Here is a 17,097-nt window from a genome sequence, read left to right as displayed (position 1 = left end):
TGATTTTAAATCAAATATGGGAAAGTGACTGTAGTTGTTCTGTGTTTTCTTTTCTCTCTCCCATTTTTTTTTGGTGTCTTACTGTTAATATTTTAATACTTATAATGATTTATTATTCTTTTAATCACACTTCAAAAATATTTATAACATATTTTTGTTTTGACGAGTGGAACAGAGTTGTTACGGAATGGGAATGTGATTTTACTTGCATATTTTTGTTTCCATACTTATTCCCTCTTCCCCTCTCTTTTGCATTTTTTTTTAATATTTACATCTAATGATTTATTATTTTTCGTTTAGAACACACTTAAAAGGTTCAAGTCCTGACACAAATGTTTTAATTGTGATCGTATTTAGAATTGAGTTTGAATTTGTTTTTGTTAAAATTTAATTTTTTTAGTATTTTTGAATTGTTTTAATATATTAATATCAAAAATAAATTTAGTGTTTTTGAATTATTTTAATAGGTTGATATCAAAAATAAATTTTAAAAAATAAAAAATATCATTTTAATATATTTACAAGTTAAAAATACTTTAAAAAATAATATATTTCAAACACCCATTTCAAAATCACATCATTTTTTTTTAAGGAGTTGAATAAGAAAAGGTATTGTACAGAACGTCATGCCATTTCCCTATAAATAGCCTTCCTTTGATGATGATTTAGGTACTCGAGCATCAAAGTACTAGTCTCTATTTCATTCCAGAAAATGGAAAACACCAATCAACAAAACAATTCTCATCGAAGGGCAGATTTCCCACCAAGCTTGTGGGGTTGTAGCTTCGCTTCATTTCCCTTCCCCCAAACGGTATACTACTTCTCTTCTATGTGTATAACAGTGTATTTTTCTTTTAATGATTTTAAGTATCTAGACAAAAAAAAAAGTTTCAAAAACTGTATATAAGCTTTTAGATTAGTGGGATCTATCATCCAATTCTGCACTAAGATTATAATCTGATGTTTCACAATTGTTTTTTTTTTTTAATTTTAATTATATATCACTTCTCTCTCCTTTTTTAATTATAAAACTATATGTAACTTTCGTTGCCACTCCTCTCATATGTTATACTTTTGTCTAGCTGTTGATTACTTTTACTTTAAATAAAGATTTCATTTTTATTGAGTAAAATTCTATAAGAAAAAACATTATCAATAGAGTAGAAAAAAACACTCAATGCTATCAATTTATATTAACTGAATATTTCACTGCAGGAATTCGAGTCATACAGCCGACAAGTAGAAGTGTTGAAAGAAAATGTGAAGGACATGCTGACGGCTTCCAAAAAGGATCCAGTGGAACATATTGAATTCATTAATCTGTCATGTCGGCTTGGTGTGTCATATCATTTTGACGACGAGATTGAAAACAGCCTCAAACAAATTTTTGCTGACCTTCCTAAACTTCTTGAGAAGCATGACTGTGATCTCTACACTTTATCACTACTATTTCGAGTATTGAGACAGCATGGATTCAAAATGCCTTGCGGTGAGCGCATACTTCCACTTTATAGCCTTTCAAACCTTAATTAACATCTCCAAAACTAATTCTTTGACACTATGAGAGCATTAGTTAATTTCAGAGGAAGAATTAAATCTTAACATCTCAAGAATTAATTCTTGGACAGTACTTTAAACTCTGCTAAATCTATCTTACTTATACAAGAAGTAATCTATGGTCAAATTAAGATTATTAAAAAAATGACTAACAGTAAAATTATTCTTTCATGAAACTAAATAAATATTCTTTCATAATCCACAAACATCTTTTGAAAATTGGCTAAAATTTATAGTGTGTTTTTTATGAATCAGTTGTGTTCGACAAGTTCAAGGACACCAATGGAGAGTTTAAGAAAACAATCATCAACGATGTTAAAGGCATCCTGGGCTTGTATGAAGCTTCATTTTTAAGTGTGCATGGGGAACAGGTACTGGATGAAGCCCTTGTTTTCACAAAGGCAAACCTGGAGTCTTTGGCTATGCAATCAAGCCCACGTCTAGCAGACCATATTAGGAATGCTTTGATCCGGCCCTTTCACAAAGGCGTACCAAGAATAGAGGCTAGAAAATACATCTCTTTCTACGAAGAAGATGAGTCTCGGAATGACACTCTACTCAAGTTTGCCAAGATAGATTTCAATCGAGTTCAGTTAATACATCGACAAGAGCTATCCATTCTCTCGAGGTAATTTTTTGTTTAAGTTAGAGAGAGATATCAGACTAACTTTCTACTGGAATTTCTTTACTCCGTTGCTATTTACATTTTAGGTGGTGGAATGATTTAAATTTTGCCGAGGAGTTTCCATATGCAAGAGATAGAATTGTAGAGGTCTATGTCTGGGCAAATGGAGTCCATTTCGAGCCTCAATATGCTTTCTCTCGGATGATGGTCACGAAATATTTAAAAATGATATCACTGGTAGATGATACATATGATGCATATGCATCTTTCGAAGAAATACAACATTTTACTAATGCAATTGAAAGGTTTGTTTCTTGTTACCTCATGGTCTGTCTTTCTCTTCTAAATCTTTCATCAACAAAGAAGTCGTTACGAAGATGTTCAGGAAAGGAAATGGAATTTTCTGTCTTAATTTCAGATGCAGCATGAATGCTCTTGATCAACTACCTGCCGATTACATGAAAGTTCTTTATAGAGCTTTTCTGAATCTTTTCAACGAAACTGAGAATGATATGGGAAAGCAAGGAAGATCCTATGCCTCATATTATGTGAAGGAGGAAGTATGAATATTTTTCCAGTCTCATGCTTTCTTTTACTATTTCTAGAATAATATATTGTTATTGTATATATATTAATTGAAATATTGCGTAGGTTTTACCACACCATCTTTGTTTTATTTGTATGCTATTAGCTTAAAGAATTGGTGAGAGGCTACCATACGGAGGCGGGGTGGGCAGATAAATGCCATGTCCCAACATTCGATGAGTATGTGCGCAATGGATTAGCCACAAGTTGTTATGGGGCAATTATGGCAACATCCTTCCTTGGAATGGAAGAAGTTGCAGGAGGGGAGGAGTATGAATGGCTAAAAAGTAATCCAAAAATTCTTTCTGCTGGAAAGATGATCGGTCGCTTGATGAATGACATAATGGGCCACGAGGTACGATGTCTGAATGCTTAAGAATAAAAATTACTAGATACATCGAGAATTGTATTCTCATATCTTATATAACCAAGGAACCAATTTTGAAAATTATTTCCAAATTTTATCTTTTAAGTGCAAAAGTAGTAGTTCAACTTATGATATACTTAATAGTGTACAAGATTTTTCAATTATTTTCGTGCATCAAAAAATTAAATTGAAGCAAGGTTCAGCTCATGACTATTCCTGTCTTTCTTCTCAATTTTTTCATGATTTTATTTTATTTTTAATATTATTTTAAGTTTTTGTGAGTCAAACTATATTTTTACTGGTCGTTTGGGTTGCTTTTAAACTTGTCAAATTGATTAGGTCATATTGGATTAGTCTCTGCACGGTTTTAAAAACAATTACTAGAAAAACATTAACAATACCTAGATGTTTTTTGTATGTTAAAAAATATTAATTCGAACCACAGTGTAGTACAGGCCAACGATCTAGTAGAATCTATTTTGAAAAGTATTCACAAATTCTATCTTTTAAGTGAACTAGTCTAGTTCAGCTTATGATATACTAAATAGTTTCTCCTAGATTTTTCAATTTTTTTTTTTTTTTTGCATCAGCAAAATTGAACCAGGGCTCTACTCGTGACTATTCTTGTCTTTTTTGTTGTGTTTTGAATTTGTCATGTTATGTTTTTGTTTTAACCATTATATAACATCGTTTATACATTTGAAGGATGAACAAAAGCGAGGAGACTGTGCATCCGGTGTTGAATGCTACATGAAACAATATGATGTATCGGAGAAGAAAGCAATTGAAGAGATACAAAAGATGGTCGCAAATGGATGGAAGGACATCAATGAAGATTGCATGAGGCCAACTAATGCTCCAATGCCTCTCCTTCAACATATTGTTAACCTTGCTCGAGTTACCGATGTTATGTATGAGAATGATGACGCCTACACAATTCCATCAAGTTTAAAAGATTATGTCGCTTTATTATATATTGAGCAAGTGCCGTGTGTATGAATAATGGTGTAGAATTCGTACTTTGAGCTCATAGTGGAACTCTCTATGAATGTATTGTAATAAAACGAGTAGTGAGTACTCGTGGATATTATATGTGTGTTTTGATATCTATTGAATTTGAATTTTATTTAAAAGATTTAAATTTTGTAGTGGTGATCTGTTCTTAATTATTATAGGATTGGTGATTCTAACATTGTTTCTCACTTGTAAACTATTTTTTTAAGGTTTATCTAATGGATTAGGCTTTAAGATATACACTAGATTGTAAATCATTAACAGGTCCCTTATTATATTAAATTTGATAACTAAGTTTTGATTTCATAAGAAAAAAGTTGATTTTCATGTAATATTTGCTAAAACCTTAAATGACCATATTTGCTAAAACCTTAAACCTTAAATTTATAGTGTGTTTTTTATGAATCAGTTGTGTTCGACAAGTTCAAGGACACCAATGGAGAGTTTAAGAAAACAATCATCAACGATGTTAAAGGCATCCTGGGCTTGTATGAAGCTTCATTTTTAAGTGTGCATGGAGAACAGGTACTGGATGAAGCCCTTGTTTTCACAAAGGCAAACCTGGAGTCTTTGGCTATGCAATCAAGCCCACGTCTAGCAGACCATATTAGGAATGCTTTGATCCGGCCCTTTCACAAAGGCGTACCAAGAATAGAGGCTAGAAAATATATCTCTTTCTACGAAGAAGAGTAGTCTCGGAATGACACTCTACTCAAGTTTGCCAAGATAGATTTCAATCGAGTTCAGTTACTGCATCGACAAGAGCTATCCATTCTCTCGAGGTAATTTTGTGTTCGAGTTCGAGAGAGACATCAGACTAAGTTTCTTTTGGAATTTATTTACTCGGTTGCTATTTACATTTTAGGTGGTGGAATGATTTAAATTTTGCTGAGGAGTTTCCTTATGCAAGAGATAGAATTGTAGAGATCTATTTCTGGGGAAATGGAGTCCATTTCGAGCCTCAATATGCTTTCTCTCGGATGATGGTCACGAAATATACAAAAATTGTATCACTGGTAGATGATACATATGATGCATATGCTTCTTTTGAAGAAATAAAACATTTTACTAATGCATTAGTTGGCCTCATGCAATCTTCATTGATGTCCTTGTGAAACAATAAAAATAACTGAGAGATAACAATAAGAAAACAGAGAAGTACAATAGAAGATAAGAACGGAATGAGATGATTTTATTGAGCTGGACTGATATGCTTTATATAGGCAGATCAGTTACGTAAAAATAGAAACTAACAGTTGCTTCCATTATTCTAGCCACAGAATACTAACAACTTCCTATAATTAGCAAAACAATAATTGAAACTAACGAACTGCAAAAGAATAGGACAACTTTGCTGACTTGGTCAGTTTATTTTAACAAGTCTGGTGTTGATATTTTAACATCCCCTCTCAACACCAGCATCTTCTCTGTTAATCATCCCGAGCTGTCGACAGAAATCTTTAGACTTATTACTGCTCAAGCTTTTTGTAAACAAATCTGCAACTTGATCCTTTGTGTTAACATGCTTGAGCTCAATTTCTTCTTGTAAGACCTTCTCCCTGATAAAGTGATAGTGCACTTCTACGTGCTTGGTCCTTGCATGGAAGACTGGATTTTCAGCCAAACATATGGCTGATTGGTTGTCACAGTATAGTGTGACTGCTGCTTTTGTTGACTGACGTAAATCTTTTAGCAACCGTATGAGCCAAGTACTCTCTTGTGCTGCCATTGTTGTGGCTCGATATTCTGCTTCCGTTGTTGATAAAGACACCGTTGGTTGTCTCTTGCTGCACCAAGCAACTGCTCCCCATCCAAGCATAAAAATATAGCCAGTAGTTGAACGTCTAGTGTCATGATCACCCGCATAATCAGCATCACAAAATCCAACAAGTCTGCAATCTCTATTTTTCTTGTACAGAATGCCTTCATTGAGTGTCCCCTTCACATATCTTAATACTCGACGAACTGCTTCCAAATGTGGCTTCTTTGGATTTTGCATGTATCGACTCAACACACCAACTGCGTGAGAAATATCTGGTCTACTTAAAGTAAAGTAGATCAAACTACCTACCAATTGCCGATACATTGTTGCATCTTCTAAATCCTTTCCTTCGAGAGCACAAACCTTTGCATTTAGTTCCATCGGAGTTGAAACTGGTTTACAATTAGACATTCCAAACTTTGTCAAGAGCTCCCTGCAATATTTCTTCTGATGAAGAACCAGCCCTTCATGAGTATAATCAACCTCTAGGCCAAGAAAATGCTTAAGCTGGCCGAGTTCTTTCATTTGGAACCGTATGGACAAATTCTCTTTTGTTAAGAGAATTTCTTCTTCATAATCTCCTATTACAATTAAATCATCCACATACACTAACACAATAGCTATTTTTGTGTTTACAAACTTGACAAACACACTACAATCTGCAGATGTTACTAAATAGCCGCTATATGTTAGGAATTCAGCAATTTTTCCATACCAGGCTCTTGGAGCTTGTTTAAGGCCATATAGTGCCTTTCGTAGCTTGCAAACATATTCTGGATGATCTTGATTCTCGAATCCCATTGGTTGAGACATGTAAATTTCCCGATCCAGTTCTCCATGTAAGAAGGCGTTCTTTACATCCATTTGCCACAAGTTTCAGCTTTTGTTAGCTGCAATTGCAAGTAGAACCCTCACCGTTGTAATCTTTGCAACTGGACTGAAAGTTTCGTTGTAGTCGAGTCCATACTGCTGAGAAAACCCGCGAGCAACCAGGCGTGCCTTGTATCTTTCAATTAATCCGTCTGTGCGACGTTTAATTTTATAAACCCATTTGCATGAAATAGGCTTCACATCTGTCGGCTTTGGTACAAGCACCCATGTCTGATTTTGTTCCAATGCAGCAAATTCCTCTTCCATGGCTTTATTCCACTCCACGTGAATTTTGGCCTTTATCCTCAACTGAAACTTCTCCCTCACCTGATTCCAGTTGAAAATGGATAGGGTGCAAGGAGTCTGAAATTGGTTTTGTTTCTTTTTCTGCTGGCCACCATGAAGAAGCTTCATCAAACACCACATTCCGTGATGTATAGCACTTCCCAGTCAGAGCATCACAACATTTCCAGCCTTTTCTTTGACTGTCATTGTCGCACGTGAGCGACGTCGCGGCGATCGTCCACCCACAAAAAATATAATATGGGGGATATATATCTGGTCAATGTGGGGAGACAAGGAATTCGTTGTCTCTTAGTAGTGAAAAATGGTGTGGGAGTCGCCACCTAGTATTTTGGTCACTAGGAACCCTAACTGGTCTCAGAGATCGGGCACGGGGACTGGTTGCGTAAAGGGAAGGTATTAGCACCCCAAATACGCCCTACCTAAGGTAAGCTGCATTGTTTATTTGTCTGATAAAATTCAAGGTCTCGTTGTGTTTCCTAGTTGTTGGTCCGTCTACGGTTCAAGAAAAGTCCTCCTCAATAAGGAGGTCCTTATCTTATCGGGTAAAAACCTAACCGTTCTAATGTCTATGTATGTTGGTCCGTCTATGGTTCAAGAAAAGTCCTCCTCAATAAGGAGGTCCTTATCTTATCGGGTAAAAACCTAACCGTTCTAATGTCTATGTAAAAAAAACCATATTTTTAATATCAGGAATACGTTTTATGTATAAATTCATAATCCCAAATCTAAAAGAAGACAAAAAGATTTTTTAGAATTTTTGAAATATTGGCCTAGTTCTCATGGCTTTAATAAACTGGTTATTAAAGCCGAAATGCATGTTAATACATATATTGTTTTTGAAATTTTCTTTGTTGTGTGAAAATATGATGTTATAATATTTATATATATATATTGGAGAGACTAGGCCGTATTTTAAAACAAAACATTTTTAAAAAATATGTATTTTGTACGCTTTGACGCAAATCGGGTATTTTAATACTGGGTTTGTAAAAAATACAACCAAATATTAATCCACTTTGATAAAATAAATGCCGAAAAATCAACAATATTTTCAAAGATATTTTTAGAAAATTTTTGAAAGCAAAAGACATTTTTTGTTTTGAAAATCTTTGATGTTTTGATGAAAACCGGGTATTTTAATACCGAGTTTTGTATCTTTACAAAATAAAATACCAACCAATATTAATCAAAATATAATAATAAAATTACAACAAAATCACATATATTTTTCTATAATTTTTGCAAATTTTTATAATTTTTTTCATATATATAAATATATATATATATATATATAAATAATACAAAATATAATATATATATATATATAATAAATATTAAATCGGGCTGGGCCGGCCCAAACCACTGGGCCGGACTCAGCCCAAAACCATGATGGGCCGAGGTCGGCCCAAAAATGTATTGGGCCGAGCTCGGCCCAAAAATTCTTTTCTGGGCCAGACCCGGCCCAGAAGACTGGGCTGGACAATGATGGGCCGAGGTCGGCCCAAAAAAGTATTGGGCCGATCTCGGCCCAAAAAATTTCTCTTCTGGGCCAAACCCGGCCTAGAAGACTGGGCTGGGCCAGGACCCGCCTGGCCCAGCAACAAAACGGGCGGGGGGAGAATTAATTTCTCCCCCGCCCCTGCATGCAGAACGCTATTCGTTCTGCATGCAGAGAAGGAAATAAGGAAACGCCAGAATAGGGGAGGGAGAAGGGTACCTGGCGCGGAGGAGGTGGTGGCGCTGTCGTTTCTGGCGGAGGCTGTGGCGGTGGCGTAGCCCACGGACGGCGGCTCCAGGCGGCGCTGCAGCTGTTCCGGACGTCCGTTTCCTTTTTTTTTCTATGTTTCGGTCTTCTCTTTTTCTTCCCCTCCCTCTCTTCTCTCAGTCTGTTTTCCCTCCCCTGTTTTTTTTTACGTTTTTCTCTCCTCTCGGTTTCTCTCTTCTGTCGGTTCTTCCTCTCTCTCTCCTCTGTTTTTTTTTTGTTTTTTTCTCCTTCTCCCCGGTCTCTCTTCTCTCCTTTCTTTCTCTGTTTTTCTCCCCCCTCCTCTCAGCGTTCTTGGCCTCTATTTATAGAGGCCAAGGACGCTGTTTTTTTACAGCTCTCATGGGGGGCAGCCGGCTGGTCGGCCATTGGGCGCGGCTGCCGAGGTTCGGTGGGTGGTGCGCGGTGGGTGGTCGGCCATTGTGTCCGGTCGGTGGGCTCCAGGCGAGAGTGGCCGGCAAAAATTCAAAAAAAGCAACCCTTTTTCCCTTCTTCCCCGCTGCGTGATCGGGGGAAGAAGATGAACAGTGTCGTTCAAAACGACACCGTTCTGCTCTTTCTCTTTTTTTTTTTTTTTTTTTTGAATGCATGAAACGGCGTCGTTTTGGCGAAAACGCGCCGTTTCATTTAAATGTGGCGCCAAAAATGCGCTAAATCTCAAATCAGCCCTCAATTATCTTTTGTCCCTTCAATTGCATCCCTGCCGAATTCGAACCCCGTCCCTATATTTGGCCGCGTTTTTCACTTTGGTCCTTGGCCTCTGAATTATGCAATTGAGCCCTTAATTGATCAAAAACTTCTAATTTCTTCAATTAGGCCCCTGAATCAATTAATTTCAGCCCCTCCATTTACGCGCCTCTTCCAATTTGGTCCCTGGTTTCGAATTTTCTTAATTAAGTCCCCAATTGGCCCTTAAACTTCAATATTTATGCAATTAGGCCCCTGATTTGACCTAATAAATTCCTAAAAAATATATTTTGGCCCCACAACTTAAATTTCTTCTAATTAAAGCCCAAATTGACTTAAAAATCAATTTTTCTTGCAATCAAATCTCCTATAAATTCATTTAAAAATCCAATTAAGTCCATAAACATCCAAATTTGGGCTTTTCTCCTCAAATTTCAAATTTTCCTTGTCAACAGGGCTCTCCTCCTTCAAGAATATATTATCAAAAATTCCATCTTTGTATTTTTAACCTCATTGACCAATTTTCCAACCATTTTCTGAGCGCTTCTGCCTCCTGTTATTTTTCTAACCTCCTTTGGCTATATATTTTTATATATATTTTATGGGGACCCAAAAATGGGTTACAACAGATGCCCCCTCTTTATAATGCTTACGGAGCAGAGGTTTTGCGCAGTAAGTTTTATAAAGATAAACCAAAACTGAGCTCCCGAAACTGATCTAGTCGGAGCTCGATTGCTCTGAAACTTTGTCCTTACAACAATCCTCCTTAACCCAAAAACTATGATCAAAATTTATTATCTTGAGATCCCTTCTGGCGATCTTCTAAACCAAAACCTATAATTATTGCTTACTCAACTTGGAATCCCGTCTGGCAATTCCCCTTTTAACCAATATTGAAATACAAGATCCCTTCTAACGATCTCCTTTAACAAAAAATCTTAGAATCCCATCTGGCGATTCTTTTACCCATAACCAAATACAAAAACACGTGTGTGGTCTCATTATGACGGGTGACCTGCCCGAATGGGAAAAGGAAAGAGTGGTCTCATTATTATGGGTGACCTACCCAGGAAAAATAATGGTCTCATTGTATGGGTGACCTACCCAAGAAAAATAATGGTCTCATTGTATGGGTGACTAACCCAGGAAAAATAATGGTCTCATTGTATGGGTGACTAACCCAGGAAAAATGATGGTCTCATTGTATGGGTGACGAACCCAAGAAAAATGATGGTCTCATTGTATGGGTGACTAACCCAGGAAAAAATGATGGTCTCATTGTATGGGTGACTAACCCAAGAAAAATGATGGTCTCATTGTATGGGTGACGAACCCAAGAAAAATGATGGTCTCATTGTATGGGTGACGAACCCAAGAAAAAAAGATGGTCTCATTGTATGGGTGACTAACCCAAGAAAAATAATGTGGAAAACGGTCTCATTATGATGGGTGACCTACCCAAATGGAAAGAATGTGAAGTGCGGTCTCATTATAATGGGTGACCTACCCAGGGGAAGAATTCTTAGTAAACTCCATGCTTTTCTAAGAAATAGTTTCAATACGAGGTCCCTTCTAGCGACCTTCCTTGATGAATGTCGAAGTACGAGATCCTTTCTGGCGATCTCAAATAACTTGGAATCCCATCGGGCAATTCCTTTTACTAAAGCTAAAACATGAAGTTCCTTCTGGCGACCTTCATCGAAATACAAGATCCCTTCTGGCGATCTCCTTTATCCAAACAACTTGGAATCCCATCTGGCGATTCCTTTTAACCAACATGTAACACGAGGTCCCATCTAGCGACCTCCAAATAGCGAAACACGAGATCCCTTCTGGCGATCTCCTTTAATCAACTTGGAATCCCAATCTGGCGATTCCTTTTAACCAACATGAAATATGAGATCCCATCTGGCGACCTTCATCAACTTGGAATCCCATCTGGCGATTCCTTTTATTCAAAGCTGAAATACGAGGTCTCTTCTGGCGACCTCTTTTGACCAATATCGAAATATGAGATCCCTTCTGGCGATCTCAAACAACTTGGAATCCCATCTGGCGATTCCTTTTATCGAAGCTGAAATAATGAGATCCCTTCTAGCGATCTTCTTTAATCAAAAACCAAAAAATCTATTTTGTAAATTGGTCAACCTGGAATCCCATCTGGCGATTCCCTTTAACCGATTGCTCGATGTCGTTCCTCCTGATGGCAGGGTTTGAAAATTAGTATTTCTCTTCTCGTTGTTCTAGAATCAACTCAATGATTCGTCCACAATCTTGTTTGGAATGCACTAAGGTCTCCTCCTGTAACGATCCAAAAAAACATATATGCAATGATTTATGATTAGATGCCATGCATGCATTCGTACCTGGTTTTGAAACATAGGCCCAATCATCTTCTTCTATTTCATGAAACTCTCTCTTGATATGAGCTTGCTTTTGAAGTCGTATGCTGGATTCATTTCTCGTGTTGCCTATCATATCTTTGAGAAGAAGTCTTTGACTTTCTTCAAGTAGTCCTTTTCTCAAAATGTATGACTTGTATTTGCCTCTTTGTCATGCTTTTGTCAAATGCTTTAGCTTGGTTTTCAAATTTATGGGCTTCCAACCAATTTTAAACACGTAAAACTTTTCAAAAACAACTCGTTTTGCCCCCAGTGTAGGGGTGTGATCCTAGTCTGGGCTTTTATAGAGAATAAATTCATTCAACCAATGATAAACTTTTTTAGTGCGTGAAGGGATAATGATGATTTTTTTTTTCAAAATGCACATTGTTATGGTTGATAAAGACAATTACAGATGATTATAAAGTGACCACTTAATCATTTATCCATTCATTACGCTATCAGAGGTAGGGATGTACTTTAGGGTTAGCTTTTCTTAAATTTCATATTAAACCATTTTATGATATAACCACTCAAACTTGTTCAAAAAGTGCATAATCTCATCATTTATTATTAAAAAGGTAGGCTCAAAGACAAACATAAAATATGGCTGAAAACATGAGCCCTGACTGCCCAATAGAGAAAATAAAAGCAATGACAAAAGCAAATGACAAAAACATGCTAAGGCAAATAAAGTTGTTTTACATTTTGAAAACTACGAGAAGTTCTTGGGTCAACCCGTTCTGGAAAGTCAACCGAGGCAATGCTTCATCTTCCTTCCCCACTTGCGTTTCCTTGTCTTCTCCTTCGATCTCGCCTTCTTCATTATTGACGATTCTTGACCAAGGTTTTCCAACCCTTTATCCCCTATTACTTTTGTCATGACTAGGCAATAGATTTGAATTGATATTGGGTGTGTCTTCAAACGACACCCATCCTATCTTGATGAGCTTCAACAACATGTTCTTGAAAGCGTAGCACGTTTCAAGACAATGTCCGGGAATACCAGCATGGTACTCGCAAGTCAACTCGGGCTTATACCAGATGGGGAATGGTGGTTGTAGTGGTAATGTAGGGATAGGAGCTATTTGTCCAATGCTCAGTAGTTTGGCATACATTTCCTTCAAAGGCATGGGTAATGGCGGTAGTTGTTCTGCAATGTATCTTGTGTTTGGTCTTTGGTCGTTGTTTTGGTTGTTTGACTGGTTATTTGCTAGATTGGAGGAAAAAGGTTTGTTAAAGTTTATGTGGGCAACATGAGAGGTAGGTATTTGTGGGTTAAGTGAATCCACTATCTTGCCCTTGGACCCACCTTCGAAGTCGTAAATATGACCTTCCATTTTTCTTCCAATAAAACCCTTCGTCTCCAATGGCTCAGCTATACGTCCAGCCTTAATCCCTTGCTCTATTCTTTCAGCTATGCGTACTGCATCGTAGAAATGCTGAGATGAGCTACCCATTAGGTGCTCATAATATGGTGCTTTGAAGGTATTGGCAAATAAGGTTACCATCTCCGTTTCTATCAAAGGGGGTTGGACATTCATTGCCTCATCCCTCCACCTTTGCGCATAAGCCCTTACTGACTCCTGGCTCCTTTTCTCCATTGCCATTAGACTTGTTCGATCTGGAGCAATTTCCAAATTGAACTTGTATTGCTTAAGGAAAGCCTCCACTAAATCCTTCCATTTCTTAATCCTGGTATTATCCAGCCTCATGTACCAACTTAGCGCCGACCCCGACAGACTGTCTTGGAAAAAGTAGATCAGTAACTTATCGTCATGAATCGCCTCAGCCATCTTATTGCAATAAGATCGAAGGTGAGTGTTTGGGCATTCCAACCCAGTGTACCTTATAAACTCCGGTATCCTAAAATCTTTTGGTACCGTGATGTTTGGCACCAAGCATATTTCAAACGCTCGTATGGGGTCAAACCAGTCATTTCCCTCGACTGCTCTTAACCTTTCTTCCAAGGCTAATATCTTGTCATTGTTCATAAATCCAGTGGACCTATTATCGGAAGGCCCATCTACAGTGATGTGAGCTTGAGGGGGCTGAATGGGAATGGCAGGCGCAAATTGCTGCCCCGTCACTGAATCTGCCCCCAAGTTCTGAGATACCCCCGGGACATGAACTGACGGTGCTCCTATAGGTGGTTGGGTAGACGTTCCCTCCCCGTTCTTGGCTCTTAAGAGTTGCTCAAGCAGATTGGTCAGTCGAGAAACTTCATTTTTCACAGATTCCAACTCGGTCTAGTAGTGTGACTCTAAGTGAGCTCTTTCTTCGTTTTCCATTCTTGATCTGGACCGGGTGTGGTGGACTTTGGATGTGGGACCTATGTTTCACGATCTGGCGTGCGTGAAAAAATGTAAATGAATATATGATAAAGAACAATGCATGATGCATATATAATGCGAGCTGAAAAGACCTGAAAACCAAATGCCTCATGGTTAGGTTTTGTCTTATGCAAAAATATATTTTATGGAGCATACACCCTATAGCTGGTTCTAATTCTTTTGTGCTTGACGAGGGTAGGTTGGTTATTCAGTCTCTAAAAAGGGTCTCTTGCTGTCCCAGTGATTGCCCTCGTGGAGGCAATATGGGGGCTTGTAGGCAATGAGATGGTCACATGTACCAACTATTACCAATCTAAGCACTCAGCGAAGAGTTGGGGTTTACACAAACTTAAACCTTGACTAACAGTCGTAAGGTAAGCTGCTAGTTCCCCACTTAACTTAAAGTTTGTGTGTGCTTCTCAATAATCAAAGTATGTGATGCATGAGACAGTTCTATAAGATGTATGAGACAGTTCTATACAAATGCATGAACAATATGTGTAAAAATATTTAAAGCATATAAGCGGATAACAAAAGGAAAGGCATATTAACAATAAACACACGAAAACAAAAACAAATCAGACAAAAAACAAAGCTTAGTCCATAAGGTCCCCAGTGGAGTCGCCATTCTGTCGCACGTGAGCGACGTCGCGGCGATCGTCCACCCACAAAAAATGTAATATGGGGGATATATATCTGGTCAATGTGGGGAGACAAGGAATTCGTTGTCTCTTAGTAGTGAAAAATGGTGTGGGAGTCGCCACCTAGTATTTTGGTCACTAGGAACCCTAACTGGTCTCAGAGATCGGGCACGGGGACTGGTTGCGTAAAGGGAAGGTATTAGCACCCCAAATACGCCCTACCTAAGGTAAGCTGCATTGTTTATTTGTCTGATAAAATTCAAGGTCTCGTTGTGTTTCCTAGTTGTTGGTCCGTCTACGGTTCAAGAAAAGTCCTCCTCAATAAGGAGGTCCTTATCTTATCGGGTAAAAACCTAACCGTTCTAATGTCTATGTATGTTGGTCCGTCTATGGTTCAAGAAAAGTCCTCCTCAATAAGGAGGTCCTTATCTTATCGGGTAAAAACCTAACCGTTCTAATGTCTATGTAAAAAAAACCATATTTTTAATATCAGGAATACGTTTTATGTATAAATTCGTAATCCCAAATCTAAAAGAAGACAAAAAGATTTTTTAGAATTTTTGAAATATTGGCCTAGTTCTCATGGCTTTAATAAACTGGTTATTAAAGCCGAAATGCATGTTAATACATATATTGTTTTTGAAATTTTCTTTGTTGTGTGAAAATATGATGTTATAATATTTATATATATATATTGGAGAGACTAGGCCGTATTTTAAAACAAAACATTTTTAAAAAATATGTATTTTGTACGCTTTGACGCAAATCGGGTATTTTAATACTGGGTTTGTAAAAAATACAACCAAATATTAATCCACTTTGATAAAATAAATGCCGAAAAATCAACAATATTTTCAAAGATATTTTTAGAAAATTTTTGAAAGCAAAAGACATTTTTTGTTTTGAAAATCTTTGATGTTTTGATGAAAACCGGGTATTTTAATACCGAGTTTTGTATCTTTACAAAATAAAATACCAACCAATATTAATCAAAATATAATAATAAAATTACAACAAAATCACATATATTTTTCTATAATTTTTGCAAATTTTTATAATTTTTTTCATATATATAAATATATATATATATATATAAATAATACAAAATATAATATATATATATATATAATAAATATTAAATCGGGCTGGGCCGGCCCAAACCACTGGGCCGGACTCAGCCCAAAACCATGATGGGCCGAGGTCGGCCCAAAAATGTATTGGGCCGAGCTCGGCCCAAAAATTCTTTTCTGGGCCAGACCCGGCCCAGAAGACTGGGCTGGACAATGATGGGCCGAGGTCGGCCCAAAAAAGTATTGGGCCGATCTCGGCCCAAAAAATTTCTCTTCTGGGCCAAACCCGGCCCAGAAGACTGGGCTGGGCCAGGACCCGCCTGGCCCAGCAACAAAACGGGCGGGGGGAGAATTAATTTCTCCCCCGCCCCTGCATGCAGAACGCTATTCGTTCTGCATGCAGAGAAGGAAATAAGGAAACGCCAGAATAGGGGAGGGAGAAGGGTACCTGGCGCGGAGGAGGTGGTGGCGCTGTCGTTTCTGGCGGAGGCTGTGGCGGTGGCGTAGCCCACGGACGGCGGCTCTAGGCGGCGCTGCAGCTGTTCCGGACGTCCGTTTCCTTTTTTTTTCTATGTTTCGGTCTTCTCTTTTTCTTCCCCTCCCTCTCTTCTCTCAGTCTGTTTTCCCTCCCCTGTTTTTTTTTACGTTTTTCTCTCCTCTCGGTTTCTCTCTTCTGTCGGTTCTTCCTCTCTCTCTCCTCTGTTTTTTTTTTGTTTTTTTCTCCTTCTCCCCGGTCTCTCTTCTCTCCTTTCTTTCTCTGTTTTTCTCCCCCCTCCTCTCAGCGTTCTTGGCCTCTATTTATAGAGGCCAAGGACGCTGTTTTTTTACAGCTCTCATGGGGGGCAGCCGGCTGGTCGGCCATTGGGCGCGGCTGCCGAGGTTCGGTGGGTGGTGCGCGGTGGGTGGTCGGCCATTGTGTCCGGTCGGTGGGCTCCAGGCGAGAGTGGCCGGCAAAAATTCAAAAAAAGCAACCCTTTTTCCCTTCTTCCCCGCTGCGTGATCGGGGGAAGAAGATGAACAGTGTCGTTCAAAACGACACCGTTCTGCTCTTTCTCTTTTTTTTTTTTTTTTTTTGAATGCATGAAACGGCGTCGTTTTGGCGAAAACGCGCCGTTTCATTTAAATGTGGCGCCAAAA

The 17,097-nt window shown here is 38.1% G+C and overlaps 1 protein-coding gene across 1 annotated transcript; it reads left to right on the top strand.

Annotated features, from left to right (window-relative positions):
• Positions 1 to 694: 694 nt before the first annotated feature.
• On the top strand, positions 695 to 5,263 carry LOC18108160 (probable terpene synthase 6). Its single transcript, XM_006371014.3, has 9 exons — positions 695 to 811; positions 1,216 to 1,489; positions 1,813 to 2,185; positions 2,269 to 2,487; positions 2,601 to 2,742; positions 2,874 to 3,122; positions 3,840 to 4,127; positions 4,539 to 4,837; positions 5,014 to 5,263. The coding sequence occupies exons 1-9, from the start codon at positions 713 to 715 to the stop codon at positions 5,261 to 5,263; spliced, it is 2,193 nt and encodes a 730-aa protein (XP_006371076.3). The 5' UTR covers positions 695 to 712.
• The last annotated feature ends 11,834 nt before the right edge of the window (positions 5,264 to 17,097 follow it).

Source organism: Populus trichocarpa, chromosome 19 (assembly GCF_000002775.5).
Source record: "Populus trichocarpa isolate Nisqually-1 chromosome 19, P.trichocarpa_v4.1, whole genome shotgun sequence".
NCBI classification, from domain to species: domain Eukaryota; kingdom Viridiplantae; phylum Streptophyta; class Magnoliopsida; order Malpighiales; family Salicaceae; genus Populus; species Populus trichocarpa.
Note: the sequence above shows the minus strand (reverse complement) of the source record. Positions and strands in the feature narration are given on the sequence as shown.